Here is a 16,901-nt window from a genome sequence, read left to right as displayed (position 1 = left end):
AATTAACTGTATTACATGACAGTGTGTATTCACCATTGGTGGTGTTTGAAGATGCTGAAAGGCGATACTCGGATCGCAAAAAATTACTCAAAAAGAATAGTAAAAACCTTAAATCAATTAGAATATACTTGTCAAATATTTTCCCATGTTACTCTTATTCGAAAAAATTGTCTGGTTGTTCCCGTAGTTTCTTGTATAAGTTATAAAATTCTTCTGTTAAAGTGCTATCCATTTTGATTTCATTGTCCCCATATTTTGATATTTCAAATAGGAGTTTTCTAGCAAAAACTTTTCTGTGTTTATAGTTTCCTATCCCTGATTTGACGCTGAACACGACCGGACGCGCGCGGGCTACTACGGACACTCTACCCGTGCCCGTCCCCGCACCTATTCCGCGTCGTACACGCCCCATGACTACGGCCAAGCGCTTACAGTTACTACTCGTAGTAAGATCAAAATATGATAAGATCCGTTGTCGTGTTTTGACCAAACTAACTGTTGTGTTTGTTCACATATCATGATATTATCAACGCGTTTGAGGCATTTTGAATTGAAATGCAGATACCATGTTATTACCAAATGAAAGAACATACAATACTGACAAACTTTTTACTCTTAACATAAAATAGCCAAAAAAGCAGTTATCAGGTTATGCCCAAACATCACCGATTTAATCCTTATCAGGGTTCCGTTGAAAATGGACAAACAAGATAATTGTATACAATTATACATACTTTGTGGATACAAATTATTTCCAAAGCGCCATAAAATAAATGCATTTTACAATCCGTTCCATATCTCGTATTTTCCCTAATTTAATCATTTAAATGGTTTTACAATAAATTGTGTTAACCTATAGTATGGTAAATCTAGCAGCTTTATTGCCAAAATGTCAATCGAGATTATTGTAGTGTACTTTCAGATAAATTGAGCTATTTGGGCATTTTCGCCAAAGTTTGACATGTTTGAAATTTGGGTAATATTATTTTTTCACTCAAATTAACCATTTTTATATAGCTAGCAGATTCCTTGTTCTATTGCTGAATTGGTGATAGCAATTTTTCAGCAAAATATTGATTAATACAATATTTATATCATTTTTATTATGAAATTGGGCATAATAAGTTTCCGTTCCGTGACTACGAAACTTAGCTTTTAAAACATGAATGAAACACTTTTTATCACTTAAAAGAGCTCTATTAGATTAAAAAAACCATACACTTCAAAATAAAACTACAAATAGTCAAAAAATATTATTGAATTTTAATTCTTGGGCACATTTCGTTCCCCTCCGTTACCCTATGTCTATAATGGCAGAGCATTTTTCCTTTAGTATTTGAAAAAACCAATCAATGTTCGTTCTGCTATTTTTTTAAAGACAATAATCACTTTTACTAAATTTTATTGGAAAAATAAATAAGTTTCGTTATTTAATAATCAAATGAAAAATAGTTAACGTTCAACTTTTTTGGGGACATTTTCGGAATGGAACGAAATGGTAACGGAGTGTAATTTGTAAAGCTTAAGTTACATGTTACCATAAAAACAAATTTTTGTTTTATGAAATTTATTTGAATTTTTTGATAGACAGATAAATATTCAACGTGCGTCAAAATAACAAAACAAATCAAACTTAATCACTAAAATAGACATATTTTATAATAAATTTCATAATATACTTGTAAAATAAGGTAGGTAATAATTTTGACACACTATACATTACCATAACTTTATTTGGCATTTATATTATTTGTAACTCAGATAAAAAATATTTTTAAGCAAATTAACAATATATGAAAAAAAAAATCAGCAAGGGATTCAGACGCGAGTTCCTAGCGCGGCACGGAGTATATAACTTTTACGAAAATAATTATAGTCAAACTCGGTTATTACGATCTCTGACATAGCGAGATCTCGGATGTAATAACGAAACATTTGTTGACAATTGGTTTATGATTTTCGCCATACATTTAATTCTTTCACTGTTATAACGAGCAACTTATCGGATATACCGAGCTAAAATACTGTTAATGTGTCGACCGTTTTAAAACATTTCGACCCTAAGCAATAAAATCCGATTGGACAGGATGCCGCCGGGGTCGGATTACGTTTATGACACTAGTAAAGTGTCTAAGTACCTACCTTATTGGTGTTTCACCGACAATAATAAAAAAGTATCCACGCATATGGTTGAAAAATCCAAGGTTTGTGAAGTCCGTAGGTACCTACCAGCGTTAATTACAATAAACAACTTCTTTTGTAGTTTATGAATGCCATGCTCGTTTCGGGGATTTTTACGATGGTTTCCAAATTTTTTATTTTCGGCTTTTTGTGTAATGTGACATGCTCATTTAAAAATACCTATTCTCTGATATAACGAGTAACGCTTATAACAAGCAAATTCAGTCGGTCCCATCTTCCTCGTAATAACCAAGTTCGACTTTATGTTGTCTTGAAATTTAATTGTATTCATCAACATAAAATGTAGCTATACAGGTTGATTGTAATCAAGACGTACTTTTCTGACATTTCGTGAATACCTACAGTTCTAGGTATTAAATCTAATCGAGAGTACACATTTCTGTTAAACGTGACAAAAAAATACTTTTTCATACATTTTTATAAATTTCTATGCCTAAAATGTATGGAGAAGTTTTAAAATTTTGGTGGCGTATAACAGAAAGAGTATGACAGAGCCAGTGCCTGTCTCGCAATTATTTCAGTCTGGTGTTTTTTCTTTTCCTTCTGTTGTTTTTTTTTATCTCCATACTTTTATGTGCGCTATTTTTGCGTATTCAGACATATCACATACTTTTTTAATCTTTATTATATTATTATATTATAGTCAGGTTATTTTTTATATTTTTTAATGAAAATATTTTTGTTTTTCATACGAACAGACAAAATATTTTTTTTTATAATCTATGAAGAACTAAACACACACTGTAAACCCAACTTTATGCATGCCATTTCGTTACTTTTACATTCCACATATACGTTACCACCAATATAGTTTCGGAGTGGAAGTAACGGATTCTGTTTCAGAAGTGTTTGAAGCCAAAATTTAGCTTAGTTTTATTGTTAAACCTGCGATATGTTTTATTATATCTGTAGTATGAAAGATAAGCTCCATATGTGTAGTATGTGAAATAGAAATATGTGTTTTCTTACCTTATAAATCGTGGTAACAGTAGTGGAACTTCTTAAATGACCAACCCAGAAAGCAACCTGTTCCGATAGCGATACCGACACACACCAACAATTTAAAGTGTACATGGCGATCAGTGTTATACAAAAATGTTGCTACATTAAAAAAAAACATATTTATAGTGAAAATTTTTCGCCTTCATGCTAAAATCGTGGTAACGGAATGTGGAGTTCCACTTTTTCAAATATCCTGGGACACACTTTAAACGTGATTTTTTTTCAATATTGGTACAAATTTACGAAAAAACTATATATTTTCCAAAAATATATAATGTAAGCTGTTGAAAACACTACGAATTTAATTTTACACACTCAAAATTAATGACGAAATCAGACTTTGTTTATTTGAATTTATGGGTGGGACATGGTAAAAACGCACTACCTTTCGATCTAAATAATCAATTAAAAATATATACAGGTCAGATAGTTGTATTTAACTGATTGAATAGAGTAAATTAATAAATTTGCATGTTAAAAGTACATAACTTTCCAACATTTTATAATATAATAACTATGAAAAAATCAATCAAAGTCATGGGACATGCCAAAAACGCAATGTACAAACTTTGGCGAAAATGCCCATTTACGCCGAATGGTCAACATACAGTGATTGCATTATACAATTTTATATACTCATATATAAAAAAATCAATATTTTCACAATAACGGTATTGTAAAAAAAATGAAAGTATATAAGTATTATACTTACCTTTCACTTGAAAAAAAATTTTTTTTTTCAATATTATTAAATGTAAGTATATATATATTTCGTTTAAAATTTAATTAATAAATAGATTCCACAAAAATTAATGTTTCATTTTTCCCCTGGCATTATGTTTTGTCCGATCACCTAGGCAATAGAGATTGGCGCCAAAACTCGATGGTTTAATTTCGTAATATCGAAATTTAAATCTTAAAACAAATAATTTACAAAGACATTGCAGTCTTTGTAATTTACCATATTTTTATATTAGATAAAATATATAAAAATAAAAAATCAGCAACTCGTTACTATAAATAATTAATATATAATAATAATAATAATTAAATACAAATAATTTTATGATTATCCAAAACCAATAATTTTCTGTACAAAGATATGAAAATACGCAACCCAACCCAACCGTACCATAATTATAGTATTTGTACTATAATTTTGGTCCGCGTACTATGTACGATATGAAACAGGTATAGTACGCCCAAAATACTTTAATTTTGAGTATCGTACTACAATTTAATATAAAAGTACTATAATTTCGCATTTTCCATGTCGCAATCGAGTTGTCTTTGAAAATTGGGAACCTGCGGCCCGCGGTGAAATATTTATCCTGAAAAAAACGAGCCGACTATGAAAAACTGGGAACCTGCGGCCCGCGGTGAAATATTTACACACTAAACTAACTAAAAAATAAAACTAAAATAAAAAAAAAACACTAAATTCTCCGTTATTTTTTTTTACAAAAAACCTATACATTTTTAACAGACGACAACGCGTACTATATTTTATTCCCAAATACTATAATTTTGGAGGCTACTTTCAAAATATGGCAACACTGCTGTGAACTGTCACTGTCATTTCATTTTGTGTCAATAATTTGGTCTTGTGCGGCGTTTGGTTCAGTGTACATACTATTTATTATACCGAGCAATAGTTAATGCAAAATATCCACAAGCTTCTGAATTATTCTTAGGAATACTGTAATACTATCTATTTAGTGAAATGGCGCAGCATTTTCATAGGAATTGCGGCAAGAATATAACTCTTTCTAATAAACACCGGACAGCGACAAGGAATTCCGATGAATTTGATCATGGGATAGTATTTAGTGGTCAACCACTTATAAGCGACGTGCCTTTTGAAGTTGTCATCGATAGAAAGGTTTGTATAATTTGTCAAACACATTTTTATTACATCGCAGTCTGTATGTCTGCATCTGCATGCCAATATCTTTTAAAAGGATTTTCGATATATTATGCACGATCTGTGAGATATATTACGGTTTTGTTAATGTTTCACATTGTCTACCCTTTAGTTCCATATTTAAATTAATATTTATAACAATGCATTGAGACTGTCAAAAAATATAGTTGAATATTTTATTGATGGATATACTAGGACAGGGATGGCGAACCTATGGCACGCGAGATGATTTTACATGGCACGCGAATGTTTCATGTTGAAGAGAAAAGAAATATTACGATTTATTTTTTTTAAATTTTAAATAAGGTCAGTGCTGCATATAATTATTTCAATCTATGAAAATCCCCATTTGTGATAAATGTGTAAAGTATTGAGTAACTGTTTAGATACTAATGTATTGTAAATTAATTTCTTTATCAAGCTCTGATAATAAAATTTCAAAATCTTAACAATTATCTTCACTTAAAAAAAAAAGAAGAAACAAGTGAACTAGACGCACTTTCCCATCATTAGTGTAAGTGCGTCTATGGGTTGTAGTACTGTATTCTGTTCTCTATGGTCAGTTTCTTTCAAATTTTACGAGAATATTTGACGTGACATTTGAAAATGTTCTCTAATACCAAAGAAATACGGCGCACAATTGAGAAAAAACTGAATATGGGGTAAGTGCGTCATATAAATGGTAATCAGGGGCTTAATAACCAGAAAAAATAAAAGAAAACAATTAAACAAAATTACGAAAAATAATGTATTTGAACAAAAATAAAGTTTGTAGACATAGGTAATAAATATTATTGTATATTTAAACCAACAAACGAATGTTTAAAAATAAATCGTCCCCTTCTTCCAATCTGCGGTTGAGGAAGTTCGTATACTATATCTTCAACATGTTGAATTTCAGCTGGGTCTTCAACAACAGGGTGCATGAATAATATTCTTTTATTGTCACAATGATCCTTACACTTACGTACACGTTTGACTGTGGGTAATCCAGAATCAGAAAATTTTACTATTTTTGAATTTGATTTATTTTGACGAAGCGTAAACAGTATCTGCATAGCCCTCAGATGACGTCTACTCATCCCACATGTGTTTTCCTTTAAAAATTATAAGAGGGGGAGATTTTCCCCCTTCAGCGTTTACTCCCAACAAAACTGTGGTGTTTGTTTTTCCACTGGAAGATATTATCCTTGTTGCAGGATAACTTTTCACACCCACAATTTGGTCTTTCTTGAATCACTGGAAAATGAGGTCTCATCAAAATTCCAAATTCGCGAGGGCTTATTTTCTAAAGAGATCAAAATAAGGTTTTGGAAAGGATCACATGCTCTTTTACGCACATTTTTAACGGCTTGCGGTTTTTTCACAGACGATTTGTTTCTTTTCGTGAATACATTGAGCCATTCTTTGCCAGGAAATCCATTTTTGAATGTTTGTAATTTATTTGAATTTACACAGTGAGCCACTAATTCCATAACTTCTTTCCTACTCAATCCAAACCCGTATTTTTCCATGATATGAAGATTTCTTGTCAATTTATCTTCATCTTTTCTTAATGCAGTATCTCTTCCAAGTGTAAACGATTTTTGCCCCCTCCTACTGTTTATTCTGTCCATAATTGTCATTCTGGGTATGCTGAAATGTTTGGATGCTTGATATCCGCTTTATTCTCCTGTTTTTACCTTTTGAATTGCTTCTTCTAAGCTTTCATTAGAATAGGACGCTTTATCATTCTTTCTTTTATAATTTCTCACCATTTTCACGGAAATCCAAAAACCTAAAACACATTTAGAGTCAAAATAGTTTAAAACCACTGCATACGAGGCAAGTGCGGCATATACCGCACTTGCCCCATCTGAAGTGACGCAGTTCCCCATTTGTCAAAATATAGAGCATGTTTTTATATATCAAATATCTTTATAGAAACATCAATTTTTTATTTTAAAACATTCATGTAGCGAACATAGGACATTGATTATATAATTTACAATGATTAGAAGCTTCAATCCTCTCTTCTGTATGAAATATTATGGATGATTAAAAAACACTCCACTCAACGAGAACATGTTTTGCCAACTGTCAAAATTCATAGACAAAAATATCAATGAACGTTCATAAATCAGCACCTTAAACAAATACAGTTGAAGCCAACATATAAAGACCTACCCACACATCATTTGTTTTCTTGAAAGTTGTTTTTTTTTTTTTTTTAATTATAACGCATAGACGCACTTACCAGCCCTGACCTTATTTAAAATATTTTTTTTATAAAAAAGTTTTACGAATATATATAGTGAAGAAAGTACTTACTTATATATAATATTAAAAAATAATGACGACATAGCCATGCGTATTTTCTTCGGTTTTTCATATTATGTTTAGGTAGGTACCAATCTATGCGGAGACAGAAACGACGAAATACATCCATAAATAATGACAAATCGCATTGTATAAAGAATTGCAGGCAAATCATTTTAAAGAATAATCATTATGTTTAATGTAAATATACGATTGCATAGGTCGGTCCTTAGGATCGGGTAATTAAAAATAAAAATATGCAATCAACAAATCTTACAAAATTAATTATCAGCAGTCACTTAATTATAATAACTGCTCATTATTTTAACCTCAAACATAATCTCTAAAATGGAAAACCGCTAAGTGATGGAGAATATAATATGAAAGAAGGGTGGCTTAAATGCTTAAACGATCTCTTTGAGTGATTTGAAAACAAGAAAAAAATATTCAAATTATAATAGATATGCCTTCGGCTAGAAATACGGTGAAAGATATAATATCAATAATTCAATTGTCATTTTTAAACCTTTTTAATAGAACTCTAAAAACAATTTTTTAGACAACTAAAAATTTTTTTTCGTCACAAAAAAAACTGCTTGGCACGTCAAACAGTTGAAAAATATTATTTGAGAAATTTTGGCACGCGTACGTAAAAAGGTTCGCCATCCCTGTACTAGGATATAGTAGGTAGGTATTACAATAGTTTATGAAAAATTTCTTAATATTATCAGAATGGAATTGAAAGAAAATATATATATTAATTGAGTTAGCATTTACTTGGTAGAATTCCATTTTACAAGAAATGAAAATATAATTAATATTAAATTCTACAGGTTTTTCAAAGGTTAGTCGATAGCTATTTCGGTTGTAACACCATTATCAAGACTATTCAGATAGGCCGTTGCTTAAATACTATACGTGTATAGATAGAGACAGAATACATTTTCTTATTCGTTCCTATCTCGGACATATTATTTAGAACAATATAATTTTATTAAGAAAGCATTATATTGATTAATTAAGTACCTAATTATTCTCTACGTATCCATGCTTAGTGCTTCAATCCTTAATACTCCGTTTACATGTACATGGATTTACTATTGACAGTAAAAAATGTATTGGTAAATATGCACCCACGATGGCCGCGTGGCTTAAATGCCGGCCTATAGAGTCGAGGGTCCCAGGTTCGAATCCTGGGTCTGGCAAGTACACATATTGTTTTTCAATTTGTGTATTAGTCAGAGTATGGACCTAATAGGTTGAGCAAGTGGCTGACATCCATTTCTCGTAAAAATAAAATCTGTTAATACAAACCTCCACCTGTGGAGGCCCATATGATCCTATTAGGATCGGACATGGTCGAAAGAAAGAAATATGTATAATCAAGCAGTTGGCAAGACAAGCATGCAAGGATCAAGAGTTTGGAAGCTTCTGAATTTTCAATGCGATAGTAATATTTTTCCGATCCGCGCCTGCGCAGTAGAACGATAATGGCGAACCTGCCAGCAAAAAACGCACTATATTTGAAGTTTAATGTTTTACGTTTACGACCGCGCAAGTCAGTTTGACAACCATGCACATGTTGTACAGGTGGCATAATTCAACAGCTACAATGGAAACCATTTTAACAATATTCAATATATCGACTGTGTTTAGGAAAAAGGGCGTAACCATCGATTTTAATTATTTTTCTGTAATAACTTCTTTAATTATTATTAGATCGAAAATATCTTACACCAAATCAGCAATCATCATGCACCCAATGTATGTGCCTATTTTTTTTAAAAATATTAAACTAAAATCATTCAAAAAACGGTTTTTGCCCCTCCTGTAAAATTTGTTCTGTGGGGGTTACGGCTTTTTTCCTAAACACGGTCGATATTATATTCTTAAATAACATCCTAATTATATCTAATGGCCATCTAATGGGAAACACAATAGTTGCGTTGGATGCACGTACATTTCCAACATTTTTAATAATCCAGCACTATAAAAACCTGATAGTGCCGGATTAATGGAATGTGTGGAAAATTGGAAAATAAAAAAGTGTTTGAATTCAAGATTAATTATGTTTTTTTTCTCATGTTAATCTAAAAAATCTGTTGTGATGTATTGGTGTTAGCAAAACATAAAATTTGTGAAGAAAGTTTTTCTGACTCAGATAGTGCCGAATTAGTGAGATTCTTCATTACACATATCCGAATTATAATAATATATGTGGCCGTTTTATATACGTATTAATATGAACATAACACACAAAAGAACCTCAATTATCTGCAATAATTAGGATGAAAGTTCTCCGGCAGGTTTATCCCAACTACGTAACACCATAACACGCAATAATACTATTTCCACAATACAAGATAACCTCAATATGTTACGGACATATTCTGTGTGGAGAACGGTTATTTAAAAGACAAATCTTTGAGTTGGTTCCCGTAGTTCGCGAGAAAGTTCGAACTCCTGGTATTTCACATGATGCACCTGCTACGCATTCAATGTCGCATCATCGCTAACATCACAGTAACATGCTTTCTCACTGCACTTATGTTTAGATTTGGTTGACAAAACTTAGTCGCCAGCTGAGACCTCGAAGACTGGGTGAACGGTGAAATCATCCCACTTCAGAAAAAAGGTGACCCTCTTAGCTGCGATAATAACCGAAGCATTACGCTACTAACTGTTCCGAGAAAGATTTGGCAAATATCCTCTTGATGAGAATAAGGGACCCAATATTGCACGTCCTCTGGAAAAACCAGGCCGGGTTTCTACCTGGACGAGCGTGTGCAAACCAAATCTACAACCTTCAATGTCTTCTCGATGAGCTGAACAATCCGTTGGCCTGCTTTTTTGTGGATTATGAGAAGGCCTTCGACAGTCTGCACCGCCCCTCCCTTTGGAGGATACTGGGAGTATACGGGATCCCTCCCAAGATCATTGCCATAATCAAATGCCTGCATGAGAATAGCGAGTGCTGTGTCAGAATTGGTGACACTGTCACGGAATGGTTCCGGGTCACGACCGGAGTCAGACAGGGTTGTGTCCTTGCTTCGTTTCTCTTCATCCGCTCTTTGACTTCATACTACAGAAGTCAATACTACCTGACCGAGGCATACCTGTTACCCCCATGGTGAAGCTATGCGACCTGGAATACGCCGATGACGCTGTCTTATTTGACAACTTAATCGAGGGCATTCAAGAGACAATCGACAGGTTGCATGATAACTCATCTCGCATTGGTTTGAAAATCAACGTGATGAAAACTAACGTTTTGTGTAATAGCACCTGTCCTGATCCAGATTTCCCTATGATCAGCGACTGGCAAAACACCGAGAGCGTCGACAGCTTCAAATACCTGGGGGTACACATCACGGGAGATGGCATTTTACAGAGAGAGCTCGCTATCCGAATGGGAATGGCTGGAGCAACTTTCAACTCGATGTGGAGTGTCTGGAACTCACGATTGTACTCAGTCAAAACCAAATGCTGCCTATTCAATGCTTGCATTCTGACGGTGCTGCTTTACAGTAGCGAATCATGGCACTTTACGAAGGCTCATATATACTGAGCTTTGAAAACAGATGTTTGCGACGGACACTGGGTGAGCAACGAGGAGAAAAGAGAACGCACCAAGCAGCCTCTCATCACTCTGAGGGTGATGAGGCGATGTTGAACCTGGCTCGGCCATGTGCTGCGGATGCCAGAACCTGGCTTGCCTGTTCTTCAAGCCGACCGTATTATGGCGTCCTGGAAGGCCGCTTAATACCATCTATAAAGTGTATTCGGCGAAACTACGTGATGCTGGTTTAACCTGGAACAAAGCAAGAAGACTAGCGAGGGACAGGGATTCTTGGAGGTGTCGCGTGGTATCCATATGCTCCGACTAAGGGGCGGAAGAAGAAGAAGAAAACATTTTTAATTATCTTTTTTTATTGTACAATGAATGATATAAAAGATTTAGTTTCAACACTAATTTATTGGTCCAAAAATATTTCTTTTATTCGCATTTCAGGTTAATTGTAATACATACTCACGTGGCTAAAGATTTGCGCATATTTTATGTATTTGTAACATTTTTTAGTTTAAGTTTACCTAATACTTTCGGTTTACACTGAATTCATGATATTAATTACACATTTCAATATACCAATCATTTCCTTTCTTTCCAACAGATGAATAATTGGAGTGGAAGCATAGAGATTGGCGGAGTTACTTTTGATCCTGGTTCTAGAGTCTTACCATCCACTGCTACTAAGCTTACGGGTTGTTACGCATCTTGGGTAAGCAACATACTTATTTCTGCCACCTTAACTTGTCAAAGCATGTATGTCGCGTCAGGCCACGGACGAGTTAACTCGCGGGTTCTTGTAAACGTCATAACTTCTGTATGAACTGTTTGTATATATTTTATAAACAATATTTGTCATTTTAGTGTGAAAATATTCACGATAAACTCGAGAAACATGTTGATTTGGTAAATTTTCACAAATATGTATCATTCTGTTCCTATTTATAAAAATTCAAAAAAAGCTGGCCTATAAGTGTTCACCAAGTAAAAATTGGCTGGCAGTGATAAGGTTAATATTGAAGTCTTGTGAGTTGACTGCTTGCTAATCAAAGCACTTTCATAAAATATAATCAAATATATTTCCAAGTAAGTTACACATATGGGCAAAATCTAGCAAAAAATACATACATATTATTTGTGTTATTTTATAGAATACTAGCGAGTACCCGGCATGCGTTGCAATCAGCGGCGGCTGGTCTAACATCATGCAAGTGCACCGCACTGCTTGCATTGCTATGAAACATCGTTCAAAATCGTAAATCATATTTTTTCTTCATAGGTTTTTAATATTATCGCTCACTTATTGTAATGCAAACCACAAACCGATGTGCCCACATTCCCAATCGGCGATAATACGGGCACTATGCACCGTGTACGTCATCCTCGCTGAAATCGTTTGCGCTCCGGCAATAATTTTGTTTACTTAAAATGAACCCAAAGCTTAGTATTAACTAAAGCCATTATAAAACAACTTAAACCGTGCTAATCACTTACGCCATGCATAAATTCCAGAATATCGAGCGCCGACCGGGTAAAATGACATCATATTGTTCTGAGTAGAGAACAATTACAGATTTGAATTATGGTTTGTTATTGTTATTATAGACGCTGCGACATATTTAGCAATCTCGTATGTAAAATGCCTGTTAAACTTAATACAATAGAATTCATTATTTTATAAATTTAAAATGGATAAGGAATATAATAGAATGTCCTGCAGTAGTACTGCAAATTAAATCAATGAAGATAAAAATAATTTTGGTACCTACCGCATTTCTGGAAAATTAATATTTCATTATCCTGTGTGCACTAAATGCGAAATGATGTCGGTTATTTATAATAGGTATAAAAAATTATTAATTCATGAATTCTAGTGATAAGCTAATAAATCTTAATACTATTTCACAAAGTACAGTTTCATAATAATCATTATTCATACAGTGTACAAATTGCTAAAGATAATGTACTTATATAGAATAAGATGGCTTACGTTGAAAGTAAGAGGTATTTATCTACTATAAGAGATGCAATCGTTTCTTAAAATAAATCCAATAAAGATTTAAGTAACTCGCAACATGTTTTATTAAAAATATAAAATATACAGGTAATTTCCCAAATGTCAATAACGTTTTGTCAAATCAAAAATAAGGTCGAATTGATTTCATTTTTCAATAAGGTAGGTTTCCAGCGCACCCTCAAAAATTACAATCCAAAAAATCACCGGCCGCCACTGGTTGCAATGCCACTCAAAGAAATAAAGTGTTTTAATTCTATTTATTGAAGTGCTTTTGGATACACAATATTTTTTGTTTTTCCATCTGGTGCGTACACGACTAAATCAGAAGTTGTTCCAACGCGTGAGCAAGCCACATACAGCTGTCCATGTGAGAACCATGGATTTTCCAAATTTAGTATAAGAACACGTACGAATAGAAGAAGAAGGAGAAGAAGATGGTTGTACTAATTCAGAAACCTTTTCGGGTGTGCGCACAACAACTTACCAACGTTTCATTGCAATAGGATGAATGGTATAGGAACGCATACGAATATAAGAAGAAGATGGTTGTACTGATTTAGAAATGTTCGCGGACGTGCGCACAACAACTGACGAAAGTTTCATTGCAAACGAATTAATGGTATAGGAATGCATACGAATAAAAGATAAAATAGAAGAAGATGGTTGTACTAATTCAGAAACCTTAGCGGACGTGCGCACAACAACTCACCAAAGTTTCATTGCGATCGGATCAATGGTATAGGACGACATACAAATAAAAGAAGATAGAATAGAAAAAGAAGAAGAAGATGGTTGTCCTAATTTAGAAACCTTAGCGGGTGTGCGCACAACGACTGACTAAAGTTTCATTGCAATCGGATGAATTGTATAGGAACTATATGAATAAAAGAAGATAGAATGAAGAAAAAGAAGATGGTTTTTCTAATTCAGAAACCTTCGCAGGTGTGCACACAACAATTCACCAAAGTTTCATCGCAATCGGATGAATGGTATAGGAACGCATACGGGACAGACAGCCAAACAAACATTAAATTTTATGTATATACAGATATACCATAATTTGTAAAACCTGCAAAAATTACTGATAAATAATGACAGAAACCGATTTTTTAAAATATAACAAATAAAGGTTAAAGGGCCACATGCCCAACGAAGGTCAAAATGGAGTTTTATGGTATTTTAAAAGTATTAGCCTTAACATTCGTATTCAACGTTGTAGATAATCTATTTATATAATTTTGAAGCCTTATTATCCTTTATATTTATTTTAAACATTTGATTACTGCATAAAGTATTTTTATTACATAGTAATAATCGAGAAATTTTCAATACTCGATGTATTGAAAATTTCTTTATGGAATCGAACGCTTTCTCATAGTCTATAAAACCCATGGATAGCGGCAGCTTGTATTCCTGTTACCGCTCTGATTTCTCTGATGACTTGGATATGGTCCATAGTGCTGTATCCTCCTCTAAAGCTCGTTCTCCTGGCTGGTTCTCGTCTAGTACATATTGCAGACGGTTTGAGAGAATTTTATCTTAGTGGATTATTGAATTTGCATCCTTCTGCTTCTAATGTAGGTATGGCATTTGCATCTTTATGCTATGCATATCTTGGACTAGGACTTCCATCTCTATGCCTCTAATAAATAAAGCCTTTAGCATGACGATTCTTAAAAAAACTCATTTTCTCCAAAAACGGAGTTGCATCCGTCTGCCTCTGAGGTACGGATATTATTTTCTGGTATGTTTAAAAATTGTGTATAAAATAAATATAAATCATCATCATCAGCCTGAATCTACCACTGCTGGATGAAGGCCTCTTCAAGCTGCTTCCACTTCTCTCAGTCCTGTGTATTGCATTGTCACGTACTTCTGCAGAACTTTATCATTTCATCGATCCAGCGGCCTCTAGGTCTACCTTGCGGACGTTTTGTACTTCTTGGATACCACTGGATGACTAGATTTGTCCAACGATTGTCTCTTCTTTAAGCTATGTGTCCAGCCCATCTTCATTCAAGGCTTTTAATAAACTCTATTACATCGCAAACCCTTGTCTGCTTCCTTATCCACTCATTCCTCTTTTTGTCCTTTCACGTTATGCCCAGCATGCACTTGTCCATACCACGTTGTTCTACTCTAAGTATCTGGATCTCTCTTTTACTTAGGGTCCATGTTTCACACGCATATGTGATCACAGGAAGCACACACTGGTTGAACACTTTGCGCTTTAGACACAGTCGAAGGTCACTTTTGAAGACATTATTCAGGCGGCCAAAAGCACTCCAGCCTAGCTTTACTCTGTGAACAATTTCATCAAATATACATCCATCTATAGACACTTGTTGTCCCAAATGGATGCAGCTTTTCACCTGTTCGAGCTGAGTGCCATTGATGAGGATTTCTTTTTGGCCCGCAAAGCAGTTGAACATGACTTTCGTCTTTGTTACATTTATTTTCAAACCTACTTTGTTGCTTACTTCAGCGAGTTCCTGCATTCTGCTTTGAAGGTCTTCTGAGTCTTGGGAGAAAATTACTATGTCATCAGCAAAGCGCACTTGACTCAGGTATTCTCCATTTATGGGGATCCCTTTGTCATTCCAGTCAAGTTGCCTGAATAAGTCTTCTGTAAATAGTTTAGGTTAGATTGTATCACCTTGTCGGACTCCTTTGCTGATAGGAAATCTGCGCGATGGTTTATGGAGGATACAGATGCTGTTGCGCTACTGTATATATTATTGAAAATATTTATATAGCGCCCAGGGATTCCTTGTTTTCTGAGTGCGTCGAGTATTGAACATTTATTTATCGAATCGAATGCCTTCTCATAGTCTATAAAACCCATGCATAGAGGCAGTTTGTATTCCTGGCACCGCTCTATGATTTCTCTGACGACTTGGATATGGTCCATAGTGCTGTATCCTCCTCTAAATCCGGCTTGTTCTCTCGGTTGGTTCTCGTCTAGTACATTTTGCAGACGGTTTGAGAGAATTTTTGTGAACGTATTGTAGAGAATAAGGAGTAGACTTGTTGGACGATAATTTGCTAGGTCTTCTCTGTCAACTTTTTTGTGAAGAATGACAATGCTGGCATTTTCCATGCCTCTGGGACATCCTCTTTGCGTATGCAGGCTGTGAACAATTGTGCAAGCACTTCATTTGCATCCTTTCCCGCTTTGTTGAGGATATCTATCGTTAGACCGTCTTCCCCCGGGGTTTTCCCACTTTTCATGTAATATAAAGCATGGGTTACTTCGCAGGATGTGATTTCGGGAAAATAGTCTTCCGAATTTCCATTTCTCTGAAGATCTAAGTCTATAGTTGTATTGTCAGTGTCATCACTGTAGAGATCGCTCTAGTACTCTTCAACTCGGCTTAACAAGTGTTCCTAATTTCTGTTGATAGAACCATCTTTTGCTTTTAGTGCTTTGATTTGACGTTTTCCTATCGACAAGCACTGCTTGTTTTTGTTCAAACTTCTTCCTGCTTTCACAATTGCTTGTATGAGGTTTACATTGAATTTACGAAGGTCTTCTCTTATCTTGCTTCGGAGGGTTTTGCAAAGTGATGAAAACTCCATATCATTTTGTGCTTGTCTATCGCTCTTGGTTTTCCTTCTCTGGTCCATATGATTCAATGTTGCCTTTGAAAGCTTGGTGGGAGGTGTGACTTCCGAGCTTTTTACGCCTGTTTTTTCTGCACATTGTAGAATGATATTCGTTATATCCTCCGCGTTGGATAGGGAAACGGTTTCGTTCTCATCTAAGAAAGCCGATAGTGCATTTTGGAGTTCATCTTGGAATTCAGTATTGTTCTGCAGGTATATGCGAGCATTTGACTTCTTCTGCAGTTTGGATCTTTCTGATTTGGCGTTCAATCTTATCTTACATC

At 34.4% G+C, this 16,901-nt stretch overlaps 1 protein-coding gene across 1 annotated transcript in view; it reads left to right on the top strand.

The window, feature by feature from the left end:
- The first annotated feature begins 4,780 nt into the window (after positions 1-4,780).
- Positions 4,781-16,901, top strand: part of Neurl4 (neuralized E3 ubiquitin protein ligase 4) — a 61,331-nt gene continuing 49,210 nt past the window's right edge. The window contains exons 1-2 of the mRNA XM_085944745.1: positions 4,781-5,086; positions 11,599-11,706. Coding sequence (XP_085800871.1) covers positions 4,928-5,086; positions 11,599-11,706 — 267 coding nt within the window. The 5' untranslated portion in view covers positions 4,781-4,927. The remainder of the gene's footprint in view (positions 5,087-11,598; positions 11,707-16,901) is intronic.

Source organism: Rhyacophila brunnea, unplaced genomic scaffold (genome assembly GCF_057557595.1).
Source record: "Rhyacophila brunnea isolate RB1 unplaced genomic scaffold, BYU_Rbru_1.0 scaffold_1, whole genome shotgun sequence".
Taxonomy (NCBI): domain Eukaryota; kingdom Metazoa; phylum Arthropoda; class Insecta; order Trichoptera; family Rhyacophilidae; genus Rhyacophila; species Rhyacophila brunnea.
The sequence above is the reverse complement of the archived record's forward strand: the minus strand, read 5'-3'. Positions and strand labels throughout refer to the sequence as shown.